The sequence below is a fragment of the Diceros bicornis genome, chromosome 4, assembly GCF_020826845.1.
Source record: "Diceros bicornis minor isolate mBicDic1 chromosome 4, mDicBic1.mat.cur, whole genome shotgun sequence".
NCBI classification, from domain to species: domain Eukaryota; kingdom Metazoa; phylum Chordata; class Mammalia; order Perissodactyla; family Rhinocerotidae; genus Diceros; species Diceros bicornis.
In genome coordinates, this window is record NC_080743.1 from 26,655,813 (window position 1) to 26,672,413 (window position 16,601).

At 35.7% G+C, this 16,601-nt stretch overlaps 1 protein-coding gene across 3 annotated transcripts in view; it reads left to right on the forward strand.

Moving 5' to 3' along the window:
- Nucleotides 1-15,213, forward strand: part of ZNF326 (zinc finger protein 326) — a 36,708-nt gene extending 21,495 nt beyond the window's left edge. For all 3 annotated transcript variants that reach the window (XM_058538488.1, XM_058538489.1, XM_058538490.1), the window contains 5 exons: nt 3,891-4,038; nt 5,214-5,313; nt 7,302-7,432; nt 9,377-9,472; nt 14,271-15,213. In XM_058538488.1, coding sequence (XP_058394471.1) covers nt 3,891-4,038; nt 5,214-5,313; nt 7,302-7,432; nt 9,377-9,472; nt 14,271-14,618 — 823 coding nt within the window. In that variant the 3' untranslated portion in view covers nt 14,619-15,213. The remainder of the gene's footprint in view (nt 1-3,890; nt 4,039-5,213; nt 5,314-7,301; nt 7,433-9,376; nt 9,473-14,270) is intronic.
- Nucleotides 15,214-16,601: the final 1,388 nt, after the last annotated feature.

Consider the following 16,601-nt stretch of genomic DNA (forward strand, 5'->3'; position numbering starts at 1 on the left):
AACAGGAAAATAAAATGGAATATTTTAATCTCAGCAAGAAAATTTTTTTCTAGGCTTAAAAGTTACAGAATAAATTACAAAAGAAATGATGCCCAGATTTGTTTAAATAAAAATTTATAACTTGAAAGCAGAGAGACTTGGAAAATATTATAAACATGAGAGATTAATGTCTAAGTTAGATAAAATCACCCAACCAGAATTTTTTAAAAAGTAAGAAAACAAGATGCCCAATACATAATTTGGTGAAGGAACAACAGCTAGTTGATAATTTTACAGAAAATGTTGAAACTCACTGTAAGTTAAATAAACTGAAAATTTAAATAATGGTATGGCATTTTATCGAGGAGAAAAGAAATATTGTTTTACTAACTAGGATACAATCAAGGGACGAATTTGCTGGTGACAATATAATGTGGTTGTAACTACTGGGAAGCATTTTAGCAGTTTTTAAAAATGTCTTGAATTTTTTTATACTCATTGATCTCTCCAAGAAAATCTAAAAATATAGAAGAGTTTAATCTAAAAAGACGCCCATTACAACATTATTTATAATAGCTCCAAACATAAATACCAGCGATAGACAGTGATCAAGTATATGTAAGGTTTGACACATCCCTTCATGAGCTCTTAGGCCATTGTTAAAAATGAAGCTTATAAAGCCTGTAATAGCGTGGAGAAAATGCAGGCAAAAGAGGAAAATATATATACAAGATGTAAAATTATGCATAGCAATAAAAGAGACTACCTGGAATTTTTTTTTTTTTTTTTTGTGAGGAAGATCAGCACTGAGCTAACATCCAGGCCAATCTTCCTCTTTTTTGCCAAGGAAGATTGGCCCTGGGCTAACATCCGTGCCCATCTTCCTCTACTTTATATGGGACGCTGCCACAGCACGGCTTAACAAGCTGTGCATTGGTGCGCGCCTGGGATCCAAACCTGCAAACTCTCGGGCCGCTGAAGTGGAGTGCGCACACTTAACCGAGCTTCAGTGCACTTAACCGCTATGCCACCGGGCCGGCCCCACCTGGAATTTTTTTAAAAGGACAATAATTGATTTTTTTTCATCTTTTTTCTCTGAAATCTGCTCAGGTACTGCTTATGGTAGGAAAATAAAGAATATAAACTTTAAAAAGTAAATTCAGTGTATTTCCCATTCGAAATATGGTTTTGCTCTTTAAAAGTTAACTTGTTTATCTAACATGGAGAGAATGCAATGTTTCACATAAGTGAATTTTCTAGATGTCTAAAACTTGATTTTAATTCAAAAGATAACATTTTGAGAGAAGAATGTGCAAAACCTTTCCATGGAGGTATTTTTTAAATATGTGAGTTTCCTTTCATGTTAAACAGGGTGCTCTTTGTTCTTTCTTCATTTTAATATATGTATTTGTTTATTTATGTAAAATGTAGTAAAAGAAAATTCAATTGCATCTGAATTCCCAAATTTTTCTGTTTAGAGTGTCTTTGATTTTAGTCTGCTAGTTATTACTTGTGTAATCTTTGTGTCCAGCTTTAATAACCTTTTCCTATGATCTTTCTGGTTTGTTACTCCTAATCTCTTGGGACCTGAGAAATGATAGGATTAAGCTTATTGAGAATTAACCCATAAAAAGAAATTCTAGTTTTAGGGGGTGGCTGTTTTTGGTTCCTGTGAGTATCTCCCCCACTCTGATATAATTCCTTCTTTTGACAGGGGTAATGGGCTTAGTTACTTTCGGGAGGAAATAAATTGAAATGAGCACTTTACCAAATGTGTAAGAGTCTGAAGGTGATTTTACATTATAAGATTAATTTTTCTATTTAATTACCCTCTGAATACTTTCCCCATTAAAAATTACAGATTTGGATATATCCACATTAATATAGTAAATGTTGTGCTTTGGAGAAAATGAAAGAACTGAATTTTCTTTTTTTTTTTTTGTGAGGAAGATCAGCCCTGAGCTGACATCCATGCTAATCCTCCTCTTTTTGCTGAGGAAGACCAGCCCTGAGCTAACATCTATTGCCAGTCCTCCTTCTTTTTCCCCCCTTTTCTCCCCAAAGCCCCAGCAGATAGCTGCATGTCATAGCTGCACATCCTTCTAGTTGCTGTGTGTGGGACGCCGCCTCAGCATGGCCGGACAAGCGGTGTGTCGGTGCGTGCCTGGGACCTGACCCGGGCCACCAGCTGTGGGGCACGAGCACTTAACTGCTAAGCCACAGGGCCAGCCCCTGAACTTTCATTTAGCTGTTTTCTCCATAACTCTAAATATAAACCTGATGACATAACCAAAAAAATGTGAGTTCAACTAAATTGTCATTTTAGGATAAGAATCCTTTAAAATAGTCTAAAATTATTTTAATTTACCAGAGCAGTTTTACTTTGAGTTAGGAGGATAAGAGATTGACAATAAATAACTATTGTTGTGATATGTTCTTTTTGGATATTTCGGTGCTTTCAATATAATAAAGAGGATGGGAAGGTGAGGGAACCTGTGAGGAAAGGGATGGTTGTCTGAGAGGTGTGGACAAACAGCAGTGTGTGGTGGAGTATGTGGCCAAAAGAGAGTACAGAGCGCTCTTGTAGGAGTTGACTTCTAAATAGGAGTGCAGGGAAATCAGGGAAATGGATGAACCGATTTCGGAATCCTAGGGTTGTGCTAAAAGTTGTTAGGCAGCCCAGGTAGAGGGCATGGCTTGAGGTAAAAGCAAAGGAACAGGAACGTTTCATTGATATTCAGGAAATGGAAAGCTGTGTAGATTGAAAATGACTCCAGTGGGGTGAAAGGTGTAATCTAATTGAAACATTTAATGAGGACATATTATGTGCCAGATACTGTTAACTGTTAAAGGTATTAGTGGATAAAACCAAAAAGAGAGAGAGGAGAGATTAAGAGCTTTCTTAAATAGCAATTGAAAGTGTTTTGACTTTTTTGAGCCTTAAGGAGGCGGTGAAGCCTTTTGAACAGTAATGTGCTGTTGCCTCTTTTTGGAAGTAATAATTAATTGAATAATTACTTTGTGCCGGGAACTGTTCTAAGGGCTTTGTATATATAAATTTTTTTAATCCTCAGGGTAACTTTATAAGGGTTCTCATCTCATTAAGATAAGAAAACTGAGACCCCAAGAAGTTAAGTAACTTGCCCAAGGTCACATAAAGGGGCTGGGATATAAACCCAGCAGTTGGCTCCAGGTCCCATACTCTTAACCAGGAAAATAAATCTAATAGTAGTGTAAGGAATTAATTGGAAAATAGAGACTGGAGACGGAGAAACCACTTGGGAAACTGTTGTCATAATTAAAGGAAAAGAAAATAATAAGAATATATAAGGTAGGAACAATTAAATGGGAGAAAAAGGGGGAATTCATTCTGGCATGACACCTGAGCTTCTAAATGGGTGCGTTTGTCCAGTCTTGGCTTATTAGTCATCCTGAAGTGGTCTTTAGAGGACAGGACTTTTGATGACCCAGGAGCTCCAAGGGAGTGAATTATGGTCGTTTGGTGTTCCAGACAACCTGGCTTTGTTGATACTGCCTTAGTGGTTTAGAAGCTTGAGGATGGAACAGAATGTAAAATAAGTAGTGGAACTTTGGAACTTGTTACTTCTTAAGGTTTGCTTTGGTTTCCTAACTGGTCTAGGTTGGAAGTGGATAGCTTAGGACTAGATTAAATAGATACACTAATTCCCTCTTTCACACTCAGAAGTGCCTGGGTGTGGCAGAAGTGCAAGGTGGTGTAATGATAGTGTTGTCCAAACAGGTACTTAAAGAAACACTGTTTTTTCTGACTTAAGCTAAATTATTTCATAAAGTGGAAGAAAGGAAATCATTTATGTTGGTAATTAGTTTCATTGATGTATTCTTATGAACTCTTTCTAAGTAAATGAAAGAAAACTTTTTTTTCGTTATAGAATGGCATTCACATGTTCATTTTGTAAATTTCGAACTTTTGAAGAAAAAGATATTGAACTGCATCTGGAAAGTTCTTCACATCAGGAAACATTAGATCATATTCAGAAACAAACCAAATTTGATAAAGTAGTTATGGAGTTTTTGCACGTAAGTAGCTGTTTTGAAATGAAAAGCACTTTATCTGACATTTGAATTTATTTTTTCATAGTTTCTCATCTCTCTCATTTTATGTTTCTAAAAATTTAATTTACTGTTTACTTAAAGAACGAGTTGTTTTAAAATTAGCCCAGAATTAGATGTGAATTCCTCCTCTATAATAGAATTTAGATTTGTTATTTGAGAAAAGATTTTACATTTTTCACAGTAATTTCTGGCAGAGGTATCAGGAAAAGAATTCATTTAGTAACTGTTTATTGATGTAGAATCAGCTATCATCCATCGAGAGACTATGTACCTGGTGTTGTGCTGGCTACTTTCATTTATGCCTCATAACCATTCCTTTTTATCATGAAAGATCATGCTCAGAGCAGTTTAGTGACTCTCTCAGTAAGTGGCAGAGTCTGAATTCACAGCCAGGGAGCCTGCTGTCTGTTTGTTTAGGTGTCCTTTGTATTATCAGTGTGTGGTCATCAGTTCAACAATTTTTCTTGAATACTTAAGGAAGGTGCTGTGTAGGCACTGAAGACACCAAAACTACCCTCAATGAACTAACAGTAATAGGAAATAGAACACAGTCACACATATACAGATGACAAAGTTAAGTGAAAGGGCCAAGAATGATAGTGTGGGCAGAAGGGGATTGGAGAAGAGGAGGATAGTTGGGGCCAGGGATGCTTAAGGAAGGGGCTGTAGGTGGACTGCTAATTGTACATAAAATTAATTTGGGCAGAAAAAGTGAAATTGTTAGAAGGTTAGAAATACAGTGATCATTCACTCTATATGCTTGCAGAATTGTATCCCTTAATTAAAGTTTCTTTCTGTAATTTTGTTCCTTAACTGGTTCCTTACTGTCATTTAGGACTTAAGTACTCACCTGCCCTGAGAAGACCTCTTGAGTATTCCAACTCTCTTTGATCTCTCTTGCTTTATATGGCTAAAATACGTTTTGAAAAGTGAAGACTTTTTGTAGTTTCTTAGTATTTTATGATAGTCTTTTCAACTAAAGTGTAAGCTCCTTGAGAACAGATATGAGTTCTTATATAACAGGTATTGTTATCTTCCATGGGCTGAGCATGGTGCTAAGCATATACTCAGTGCTCACTGAAAACTGATTTTTGGATGTTTTGGATCGGGTTTTGTATTCTTCCTGTTTTGTTTTCTAGGAATGTATGGTGAATAAATTCAAGAAAACATCTATTCGTAAGCAACAGACAAATAATCAAACAGAAGTAGTCAAAGTAATTGAAAAAGATGTTATGGAAGGTAAGTATTAAAACAAATTGTTTTAGAAATTTACGTGTATATTTTACATACTGTAACCCATTTGAATGTAAATGATGCTCACTGGAGTGATACAGTACATGGTTATGTGTGGTAGCCCTTTGACTGTCTGTTCCCATGCTTACAAATGACCACTGCCTACCCTTACCTCTGTCCCTTCAGTTTTAGAGGAAAAGTCAGCTGTCTCTCTAGATGGAATATGCTTCTTCCACCTGTCCTCTGGCCCTCTTGTCCTTTCTCATCTCCTTAAGGACTTTTGCTCAAATAGTGAGCTCTTCTCTTCTGTTTTTCAGTCTTTTCTTCTCTTTTGATTACTTCTCTAAAGCCTATGCTCTTATCTTAAAAAAAAAAACAGAACACTAAAGAAACAAAGGAAAAGAAAAACAGACACTAGTTCCCCTAAAACATGCCTTTGTTTTTAAACAATCACGCTTCTTTCAGCATAGTCCACACTGGTCTCTGTTTCTTCACTTCCCATTTATTGCTTTACTCACAGTAGACAACTTTCTGCTAGCGTTAGTCTACTGACACTGCTCTGACAGAGGTTACCAACACCGATTTCAATACGTTCTTTTGAATTATTATCTTACTTCTGCAATGTTTTTCACTGATAACTCTATTCTTCCTGAATCTATTTCCTCCCTTGGTTTCTGTGGTATCTCACTACCCTGATGTTCTTTTTTTTTTCCCTTGTCATCTTTTTACTCTTTGTGCTTTTTTTCCCCACCAGGCTTTTAGAAGTTGATATTTCCCAGTATTCTGTCTTTGGTCCCATTATCATCTCTCTTTATATTCCTTCCTGATGAATTCTTTTACTTACAGAGCTTAAATTAATATCTATATGTTAACTACTTATACATCTAGAGCACGGATCTCTCTTCTGAACTCTGATCTCATACATCCAGCTGCCTACTAACACCTTTATTCAGCAGTCCCACAAAATCAACATATCCAAAAAATTTATCCTCTTCTTGAACATTCCCTACCCCATAAAGAAAACAAAACAAAAACTCAACCAACATGTCCTTCATTTATCTTGGAAAGTGGCCCCACCATGAAAACCAGAAGTATGAAGTTAATCCTAAGTACTTACTTTTACCTTCTATATCTGTAGCAGTGTGCTATTGGTTCTTTCTTTTACGGATCTACCAGGTCTGTTTCTTTACCTCCTCTTCAAATATTGCATTTGCTCAAATCTTTATCTGTTCTCTTGGTAGTTGTGGTATTTTCCTAACTAGTTTCCTTACTTCCAGTCTTTCTTATCTCTTATTCTACTACATGATTTCATTACTTGAGGAATTTTCAGTGGCTCCCTCATCCTCTACAGGATAAAGTTCTAATTCCTAGGCTTGGCACACAAACCTCTCCGTGATCTAGACCCCACTCTTTTTTTCTCTTCTCATCGTTTGTGCCTTCTTTATATTCTGTGCCCCAGCCATACTGAATTACTTGCAGTTCTCAAAAAGTGCCATTTTCTCTCACATCTTCCCCTTGCGTATCTTTAAGCCTTTGCTGTAATAAACCTTGATTACCATTTTCAAGATCCAATGTATTTTTTGTTCCTTATGAATCCAATTTTGACACCTTTTCCCCATCCTTACCCATGCACATTCATAGTCATGGAAATTCTTATTTTACTATAAAATTAACATTTGTTTTTTTAATGTTTTTGGGGGATGGACTAGAGACCTCAAAGCATGATAGTATAACATGATTAGGAAATATAATGTAATTACACTTTATAATTTTAATGTATTATCTAAATATTTTTAATCCATATATGCAGATTTATGAGATATGATAGAAAAACTCAACATAAACCTACATACCCTGATCCTTTTTTTGGAGGAAGGGGTATAAATAATCATGGAAACGAAATAGTAAAAACTTGAGTTGTCAGAAATAAGAATATATGAGTCATTACTTTTCTCATTAATAAGAAAATAATAATAATTGGATTTCTTTTGTAGGTGTTACTGCAGATGATCACATGATGAAAGTAGAGACTGTTCACTGCAGTGCTTGTAGTGTGTATATCCCTGCTTTACATAGTTCAGTTCAGCAGCACTTAAAATCCCCTGATCATATCAAAGGGAAGCAGGTAAGTTTTGATCTGTCTTAATGAAGTCATTGAATTATTCATCAATCCCTTATTGTCTTTTAAAAGTTGTTGTTTCACACCTACCTACTTGCATACAATCCTGTTAATCTCGTGTGTGACTGTTAGGAACCAAAAGTGGGTTTGCCTCCTGACAAGTTACAATCAGACTCTCAACCAGAAGTAGTTGTCACACAAAGTAGAACTTATTTGTAGCAAATAGGAGGCCATGCAGAATCATTTCCAAAGTCCCGGCTGTCCCTGAAGATGGGACAGCAGGGGCCTTTTATTTTGGATGGGGAATGAATATTCAAAAGGGAGAAGTGGGCATTCACTTGTGCAGGCTTAGTTGGAAAACAGGCTTCCACATAAACTGCAGGTTATGGTAATAAGGCCTAAGCTCCTCCGAGAGAGGAGATCTTAGCGTTAAAAACGAGGCAGAGGTCATAGGCCTTGCTCTTGTGGTAGGGTTTGGTCTGGTTCAGGGTGGTTGTTGATTGCATCTCTTAGACAGTTAAATGTCTGACCTAAGTTAAATGCTTCCTACCCACCTTTGAGTTCCTGGGGCAATTAGTCAGTGACATGGCTAACTAAAGATACCTAGAGAGGCATTGTAGTATATTGGTTAAGATTATGGGCTCTGGAGCAAGACTTTCTGGGTTGAATCCTGGTTCAGTAGATAACATGTGTTAAACAAGTAAATTAACTTTTCTTTGTCTAAGTTTTCTTATCTGTAAAATAGGGATGGATAATCATTCTGCTCTTTATGTGATTGTTTAAGGGTTAGGTTAATTAAAATATAAAAGACGCTTAAAATAGTGCCTGACACATAGTAAGCATTCGGGAAATCATAGCTGTTGTTGAACTGTTCTTTTTATTATTAACATTTTTTTTTAAGTTGGTACAAAATGGTTTTATGACTGTGAGTGTGCACGTGTATTTTAGAACAAAAAAGAAAGTAAAGATTTGATTATAATATACATTTCTCTGATGGTTGGGAAAAATAAATTAAAAAAATAGGATTATCAGTTACTATCTATTGTTACATTTTGAGTAGAATTTACTCAAAAATACTCAAAAATTCTAGAAGAATTTACTGTTTTTTTTTTTAAACCTTCAGTGCACGGTTGTATATCCTAGTTGTTTTTAGTTTTTTTTTTGATTAGCATATTTTGGCTTCTATATTGGTTGGTTTTATTTAGTCAAATTTACTTCAAATAAAAAATGTTTATATTGTGAGAAATTAGTTTGTTTGAAAAGCATATTTAAGATATGCTTTTATTCAAATAAATTAACATTTGACTATGCTTTTAGTCAAATATTAAAGACTTAAGTTTTAAATAGAACATACCTGGGTCTTAAATTTGTATTTTGTATTGAAGTGAATCTCATTTAACTCAGATTTTTTTAGCCACTTTGAGCCATATAATCTTTTAAAAATCTTTGTCCTTTCACTTCTCTTTTGATATTTCCTTGACACCTTTTTGCCAACTAGACATTCCATATTATTACCTTTCCTCCTTTGTATAGTACAGCCTTGTGATAACTACAGCCCAGAGGAAGACTAATTACTCTAACAGTATGAAAAATTATTCTTTCTTTTTTGATAGTATGAAAATTAATAGTTGGAGTAGTTGGAGCTGGGTGGAGGGGTGGATGTAGAATAGAAAGGAGAGAAAGCAACTGTCTAGTAGACCTAGACTGATAGTATTTGGTGACTGCCTGTTTTTTTGCTAAAGTAGGGCATCTTATTGAATCTTCATTGTTTTAATCCATAGGTGATTTAGATTATGGTCACAGTAGCTGTTGTTGCTTTATGGCTTAATTTGCCAGAAAGTAAATCATTTAAATCTGAGGAATTGAGTTTACAGTGTCATTTTAATTATGGAAATATATTTCATGGCATGGTTTTCAAGTATGTACCTCATTGTGTTCTATTTTTCATAGGCTTATAAGGAACAAATAAAAAGAGAGAGTGTCTTGACTGCTACAAGCATTTTAAATAATCCAATAGTGAAGGCACGATATGAACGTTTTGTTAAGGTAAGATTTTAGGGCAAAAACTTTTTAGGTTATATCGTAGTATCGTGATAATTAAATGGTGACATGATAACTTTATGTGATGTTTAAATATAGTACAACATTAGGAAGAATTTTACTTCATATCTTGCGTACAGGTAAAACATCTTTTTCCCTAATTGTTGGGATTTGTGAGGGGAGGGAGCAATAAGCCGTTTCTCTTTCATCCCCTGTCTGGTTCTGGGTCATTTGAGAGATACATAAGAGTCTGATAGAAAATCAAAATGTCAGGTTTATTCTTGATTTTAAAGAAAAAGATGACTTGAAGGATATATCTTAGATGTGCAGTTACTATGAACCTTCTAATATTTCACTCTCAAATTAAGTAGACTTATATCCCCCCAAACTCTGTTACTGGTTCAGCTAGACAGCAACAGGCTTCCCCTAGTTTACCACATGACATAGAACAGACAAAAATGTACCTCTCCGGTTGTTAGGAAGACCCAAAAGAAGGGACCCAGAAGGGATTGAGTTGTACATGCCCAATTTCTTCTTCCAGGCATACTAATTGGATAAGTCATTCCACTTCCTTGGATGAAAAATTTGGAGGGGAAGCAGGAGATCAGATATGTTCCTTTAGGTCCTTCTGAGAAATGCATCATTAGATGATTTCGTCACTGTGCGAACATCATAGAGTGTACTTACACAAACCTAGATGGTATAGCCTACCACACAGCTAGGCTGTATGGTACTAATCTTCTGAGACCACCCGCGTATATGTGGTTCATTGTTGACTGAAAGGTTGTTATGCGGCTCATGACTGTATTTACATTGGTAACTAAATTTTTGTATAACTATATTATAGATTAGAGAAGTTTTGTTTATTTTGACTATTTCGATCATTAACAGGTACTCTGTGAAGAAGCCTGATATATATTTAATGACCATTAAATTATCCCTCAACCAAGTGACTTCCAAGTGAAATCTCAGTTCTTTCCACTTGTTCTTTAGGGGCCTATTTTCTGATTTGTTAATCGTATTTGTCACTGTTTACTGCATTCTTGACACCACTTTTAAAAAAAGAATGCAACCCTAATTGAAATCCAGTTTTATGATATATGGCATCAAAAACATAATAGCATCATAGCTAAAATAGAAAAAATTAGGTTTTTCTCCTTGCTATATCACAAACTTTTGAGAGGTTAATGATTTCTATTGATGTATGAAAGTAATTTTTAATGAGAGAAGAACACAAATTAGAATTTCTACAGGATTTTCAAGCTAGATTTCAGAGTCACTTCGTGGAATGAGAGACATCACTGGTGGGAGTGTCTTGCTTATGTGCATATTGTGGGGAAAGTACCTAAACTGAGGAGAACATCTCTAGAACTTTGTTCCTCCAAATGTGATCTATGGACCAGCAGTATTGGCGTCACCTGGGAGCTCATTAAAAATGCAAAGTTTCAGTTCATGTCCAGGCCTATTGAATAAGAATCTTCATTTTAACAGGATCCCAGTTGATTCATATGCATGTTAAAATTCAAGAAGCACTGATGTCACATTACTTAATGTGATTTCCCTTTGTTCAGCATTTCTGTCTGCTCTGTTCCCTGCTGTCATTCCCCAAAATATCCTCTGCTTATGGTCAGCTCTGGTCATGGCTTAAAACTTTACTTTCAAGTGCTCTCATTCTGACAAGATACCTTTTTGATCTTTGTCCCCTGAAGCTAATCAGTTCATCAATTGCTCCCAATTCTCCAACTGTATCATCTCGTTCTACCTTCACTCCTTGGCCTGAGCACCCTTACAACAATGCAATGCTGCCATTCTACAATTCCTTAGTTATTTGTTCTCAGCCAGTTACCAGATCCCAGCACTGTGCCATCTCTGGTTAGCTTTATTAACTGTCTGTCTTACTAAAAATATTGTGGAAATGTGCCAGTACTGTGTTTGCCACATTTTCACTGCAGTTCACAATAATTTTACTTACTACCAATCAATTCAATATACTTCCTATACTGACTGTTTTAGACTTCTTCCACTTTTCACATATCCAGGTTTCATCCTTACTCACCTTCCTTCCCATGTTATCTCTTTTCTTAGGGAGATTGAGACCATTCAATATGAACTCTAAGTTTTCTCCTTTCTGCTTTAGATTTATATATCTTTCCCTCACCTTTATTGTTATCTATGAAGGAAAATACCATTTTCGTCCTTTATCTGTGTTCTTGTTTCATCAGTTATCTCTTTCCTTACTTAGAACTGATTTTTTCCTCTTTATTATTTTACTGTTCCTCCCCAAACAGAGATGCTTATGAGTTCCCTAAACTAAAAATGATTTAACTTTTCCTAGACTCTGGCCCTTCCCATCTATTATCTGTTCTCTTACCACCATACTCGAAAAAGTGGTTTACTCTTCATTGTGCTCTTTAGTTCTTCTGTGTTATTCACTCTTTAACTTAATAGTTCTCTATTGAAGGTACAGTCAGCTTTCTGTATCTGGCTTTCTCTGTTCTCATCTGCGGATTCGGCCAACTGCGGATCAAAAGACCTACAATGGTTGCGTCTGTACTGAACCTGTAGAGACTTTTTTTTCTTGTCATTATTCCCTAAATGAAACAATATAACACCTATTTACATAGCATTTGCATTATATTACGTATTAGAAGTAATCTAGAGTTGATTTAAAGTATGTGGGGGATGTGCATAGCTTATATGCAAATAGTATGCCATTTTATATAAGGGACTTGAGCAGCCGCAGATTTTGGTATCCACAGGGGTTCTGGAACCAATCCCCTGTGGATACCGAGGGATGACTATGTAATTGGAATCACCTGTGAGGCTAAACTCAGATAAGAAGCTGCCTAGGCCCTTTTTTTTTTTTTTATTTTTTTTTTATTTTTTATTTTTTTTGTGAGGAGATCAGCCCTGAGCTAACATCCGCCAATCCTCCTCTTTTTTTTTTTTGCTGAGGAAGACGGCCCTGGGCTAACATCGGTGCCTATCTTCCTCCACTTTATATGGGACGCTGCCACAGCATGGCTTACCAAGCAGTGCGTCGGTGCGCGCCCGGGATCCGAACCAGCGAACCCCGGGCCGCCGCAGCGGAGCGCGCGCACTTAACCGCTTGCGCCACCGGGCCGGCCCCCTAGGCCCTTTTTAAGACCTTCTCAATTAGGGTTTCCCAAATTTCTCTGATAAATATCTCCCCAAATGCTTCTTAAATATGCAGGTTACCAGACTTCTCCCCTGGAAATTTTGATTCAGGAGATCTGAAATTGATTCAGGAATTTGTGTTTTTAGCAAGAGCTTCAGTACTTGACTAAATAAAAATCTCAGAGCGTGGGACCTGGGCTTCTGTTTTTTGAGAGCTTCACAGGAAATTGTGACAATTCATTATTGGGCAGTCGTCGTCGTCTAACTTCCACTTACATCATAGTTTGGAAACTGCTCTAAGATTTACCAGTGACATAATTTTCAAATAAAAATTTTAACATTTTATTTATTATTTTAAACATACGAAAGTAAAGGGGTGCTATAATAAATGCCTCAAGTACCTTCACTCAGCTTTAATAATGATCAACTCTAGTGACCTTTTTCAATCCTTTTCTCCTGTTACTTGTTTGCATTGTTTGATACTGTTGGTCTATCACTTATTCTTGAAACTTTGTTTTGCCAGATAATACTTTACTATCCTGGCTTTCCTCCTGCATTGAGTGTTCCTTTTCTAACTTCTGCCCCCATGTATAGACATTTTTATAGGGTTTTTCTTCTCAGCACTTTTTTTCTACTTCCTCCCCCAGCCCCACCCCTGGGCTATCCCATTTAAAGACCTTGGCTTCACTATTCACTCCGTATAAGCAGTTCACAGATTTGAATGTCTTACTTTGAACTCTCTTCTCTGTTGAGTTGCAAATTTGTAGCTGCCTATTATTAGACATTTAGACATCTGAAATTCTACTTACATATAGCATATACCTGCTGCTTCCCCCTTCCCCATCCTCCTTTACCTATTCTGTTAATGATGTCACTGCATCTTTTACACTTCCGTTTCCTGGGCTATTAGAGTAGCCCCCTCACTAGCATTTCTTCTCTTGATACTCCTGTTCATCCTGCACATTCCTACCTGGTTTATCTTAAAGTGTAGCATGAACCTTACACTTTCTGGCTTAATAACCTTAATTTCCTCTTCTTTTCTTACTCTAATATAGCCTTCTGATATGGTCCAGTTTTTGAGACTTAATGCAGATACATAATTCAAGTATTTAAATACATTGAAATATTAAAAGAAAATTGTATCTGTGAATGTTTAGTGAAGTAAAGATTTATCTACTTTTTTAAAGTAAAAGTAAGGCATGATATCTTATAGGTACCTGATTTTCATTTGAGTTTTAAAAAGTACTTGATTTTCATTTGAGTTTTTTAAAGAGATCCTGCAACAGGAGTACATTGAATACTAGTGTAATTAAGTAGAACAGAAATCTTTGCTTCATCTGCTTTGTTTCTACCAACACCCACATATTTGCCTTTGTCATATATATATATATATATATATATATATATATATATATATGACTTTAGAAGTTCAGTTAAGAAAATATGGCCTTTAAGCATCCCAGTTTATGGAATATAAGGTAATGATTTAAGTAATTTATATATTTACATTGGTATATGAATAGGTACTCAACAAACATTTAATAGATTTGTCATAAGTTAAAAAGCTTCAGATAGTATTTACTTTTAATGATATAGCAAATACAAATTTCACGGATACAAAAATGAATGTGCTGATTTTCAGAGCTGTTTCTTCTTATGTTTTTAGGGTGAGAATCCTTTTGAAAATCAAGATCATTCTCAAGATCAGCAAATAGAAGGAGATGAGGAGGAGGAAGAAAAGATTGATGAAACTATTGAAGAAGAGGAAGAGGAAGAAGAGGAAGAAGAAGAGGAAGTGGGGGAAGTAGAAGAAGTGGAGGAAGTAGAGGAAGTGGGAGAAGGTGGAGGAGTAGAGGAAGGGGCGGACATAGAGGGAGTGGGGGAACTGGAGGCACTGGGCGAAGAAGAGGGCGTGGGGGAAGGAGAGGGCGTGGGGGAAGGAGAGGAAGTAGAGGAAGAAGAAGCAAAGGAGGAGCCTGTCGGCTTCCCTGTTGACCAACCTGAAGAAAATTAAATATAAGGTATTAGTCAGATTTAAAAGAAGCTTTAAATTTTTGTCCTAATGTGGGAAAGGGTAAGAATTTTGATAGTTTAACGTATGAGAGTTAACACCCATATTGCATGCATTCCACACATTAAAATTTGTTTTATATAATTTCTAAATGTTTGGCATTTGTTTAATAAAATGAGGGTAAGACTATTTTAGTTTAGTTTTTATAGCTACCAAACTTAGATTCGATAAATTGTATAATTTTTAAGCTTAATTTTTATTACTTTATTGGTGTTAAGGATAACAGATGTGTATTGTTAGTATATCTATTCTAATTGTTTGAACTAAATGCTGCTCTTGGGAGTATATATTCAAGTGTGCATTAATGTTTTGAATACTTACCCTAGAAGAGATAAATTGGGCAAGTATTTTGTGCTCTGACTGTGTATTTTTTTACTGCATTGGACACTAAATAGTAATTTGCGTTAAGACACGCTTAAAGGCTTTTTGTGACCATGTTTCCTTTTGTAGCAATAAAATGTTTTTAGAAAAACTCTCTCCCTGGATTAGCAATTTTAAATGAAGCAGAGTTCATTAATTAAATGAGTATTTAAAATCAGGACTTGCCTTATAGTATGAGTTCGGCTCAAAAGTATTTCAGGATGATTGAGAAGACTTGAATTAAAGAAAAAATTTACCTCAATCATCTTATTTTTAAAAAGTATGACTAAAATATATTTTTTAACATATTTCAAATAGAGATAAGTCTGTAACTGACCTGTTTATACTTGTTTTAATTCATTCCTTTTTTTCTGTGCCTGTGTCAAATGTTGAAATCTTTCAAATACATTTGAATACAAATAATTTTTCATAGTTGTGTTAGTTATTTTGCATGTCTGTTTTTGGCTGAAGAACCAAGAAGCAAACTATCACTTTTTTAAAGAAGAATTATTTCTCCCTTTAATATTTCTCTCCTTTTTTTTGCTTTTTATAGCTCATATGCTTACATACTCAAAAAGAGAAGATGAGATTGATTAGATGATCTCTTTTCAAATGACCGTCTATGTTACTGAAAAGCAGTGCTGTTATTTCTTTGAATCTTTACTCTGGCTTCTTTTGAGAAGGGGACTCTTTCAGTGAAATTAGCTTCTCAAAATTCTGACACATCGAATAGATGAATATATGGGTATATTAAGTAATTTTAAGGCCTTAAGTGGGTGAATGTATGGCATTTGTAGAATTTCACAGATAATTTCTCTTTTTTGCATACAACAAAGCTTTTAAAAATAGTTATTTTTTTGGCCAATATGGGTTTATTGTTGTGGGCTAGATTTGCTTATTTTTTTTTTTTTAATTTTTATTTATTTATTTATTTTTGTGAGGAAGATCAGCCCTGAACTAACATCCATGCCAATCCTCTTCTTTTTGCTGAGGAAGACCGGCTCTGAGCTAACATCTATTGCCAATCCTCCTCCTTTTTTTCCCCAAGGCCCCAGTAGATAGTTGCATGTCATAGTTGCACATCTTTCTAGTTGCTGTATGTGGGACGCCGCCTCAGCATGGCCAGAGAAGCAATGCGTTGGTGCACGCCTGGGATCCGAACCCCGGGCCGCCAGCAGCGGAGCGGGTGCACTTAACCACTAAGCCATGGGGCCGACCCTAGATTTGCTTATCTTTAAGCTGGGAAAATCCAGTAGGCATTTATATCCACTTGTAGGGTTTTGGAGCCAAATAATAGAAGGTCACTTGAAGACTGGAGAAATTTGGATCCTATCTGGGAGTCTGTATTTACTTAAACAGGCTTCAGAAAACCTTTTTGCTTAGGAGTTCAAATTTTAAGGATAAGAGGACTTGATCAACCCTCTTGTTTCTTCTTTATTTTAAAATATTTGTGGAAGAGCTAAGTTAAAAGGAGAATAGATTCCTTTGAGTTAAAATTAGTGGATTCTTTTGGCACTAAGTAGGGTGTTTTTTTTAAAAAAAGAGTGTCCCTAGTAATTTGATTAA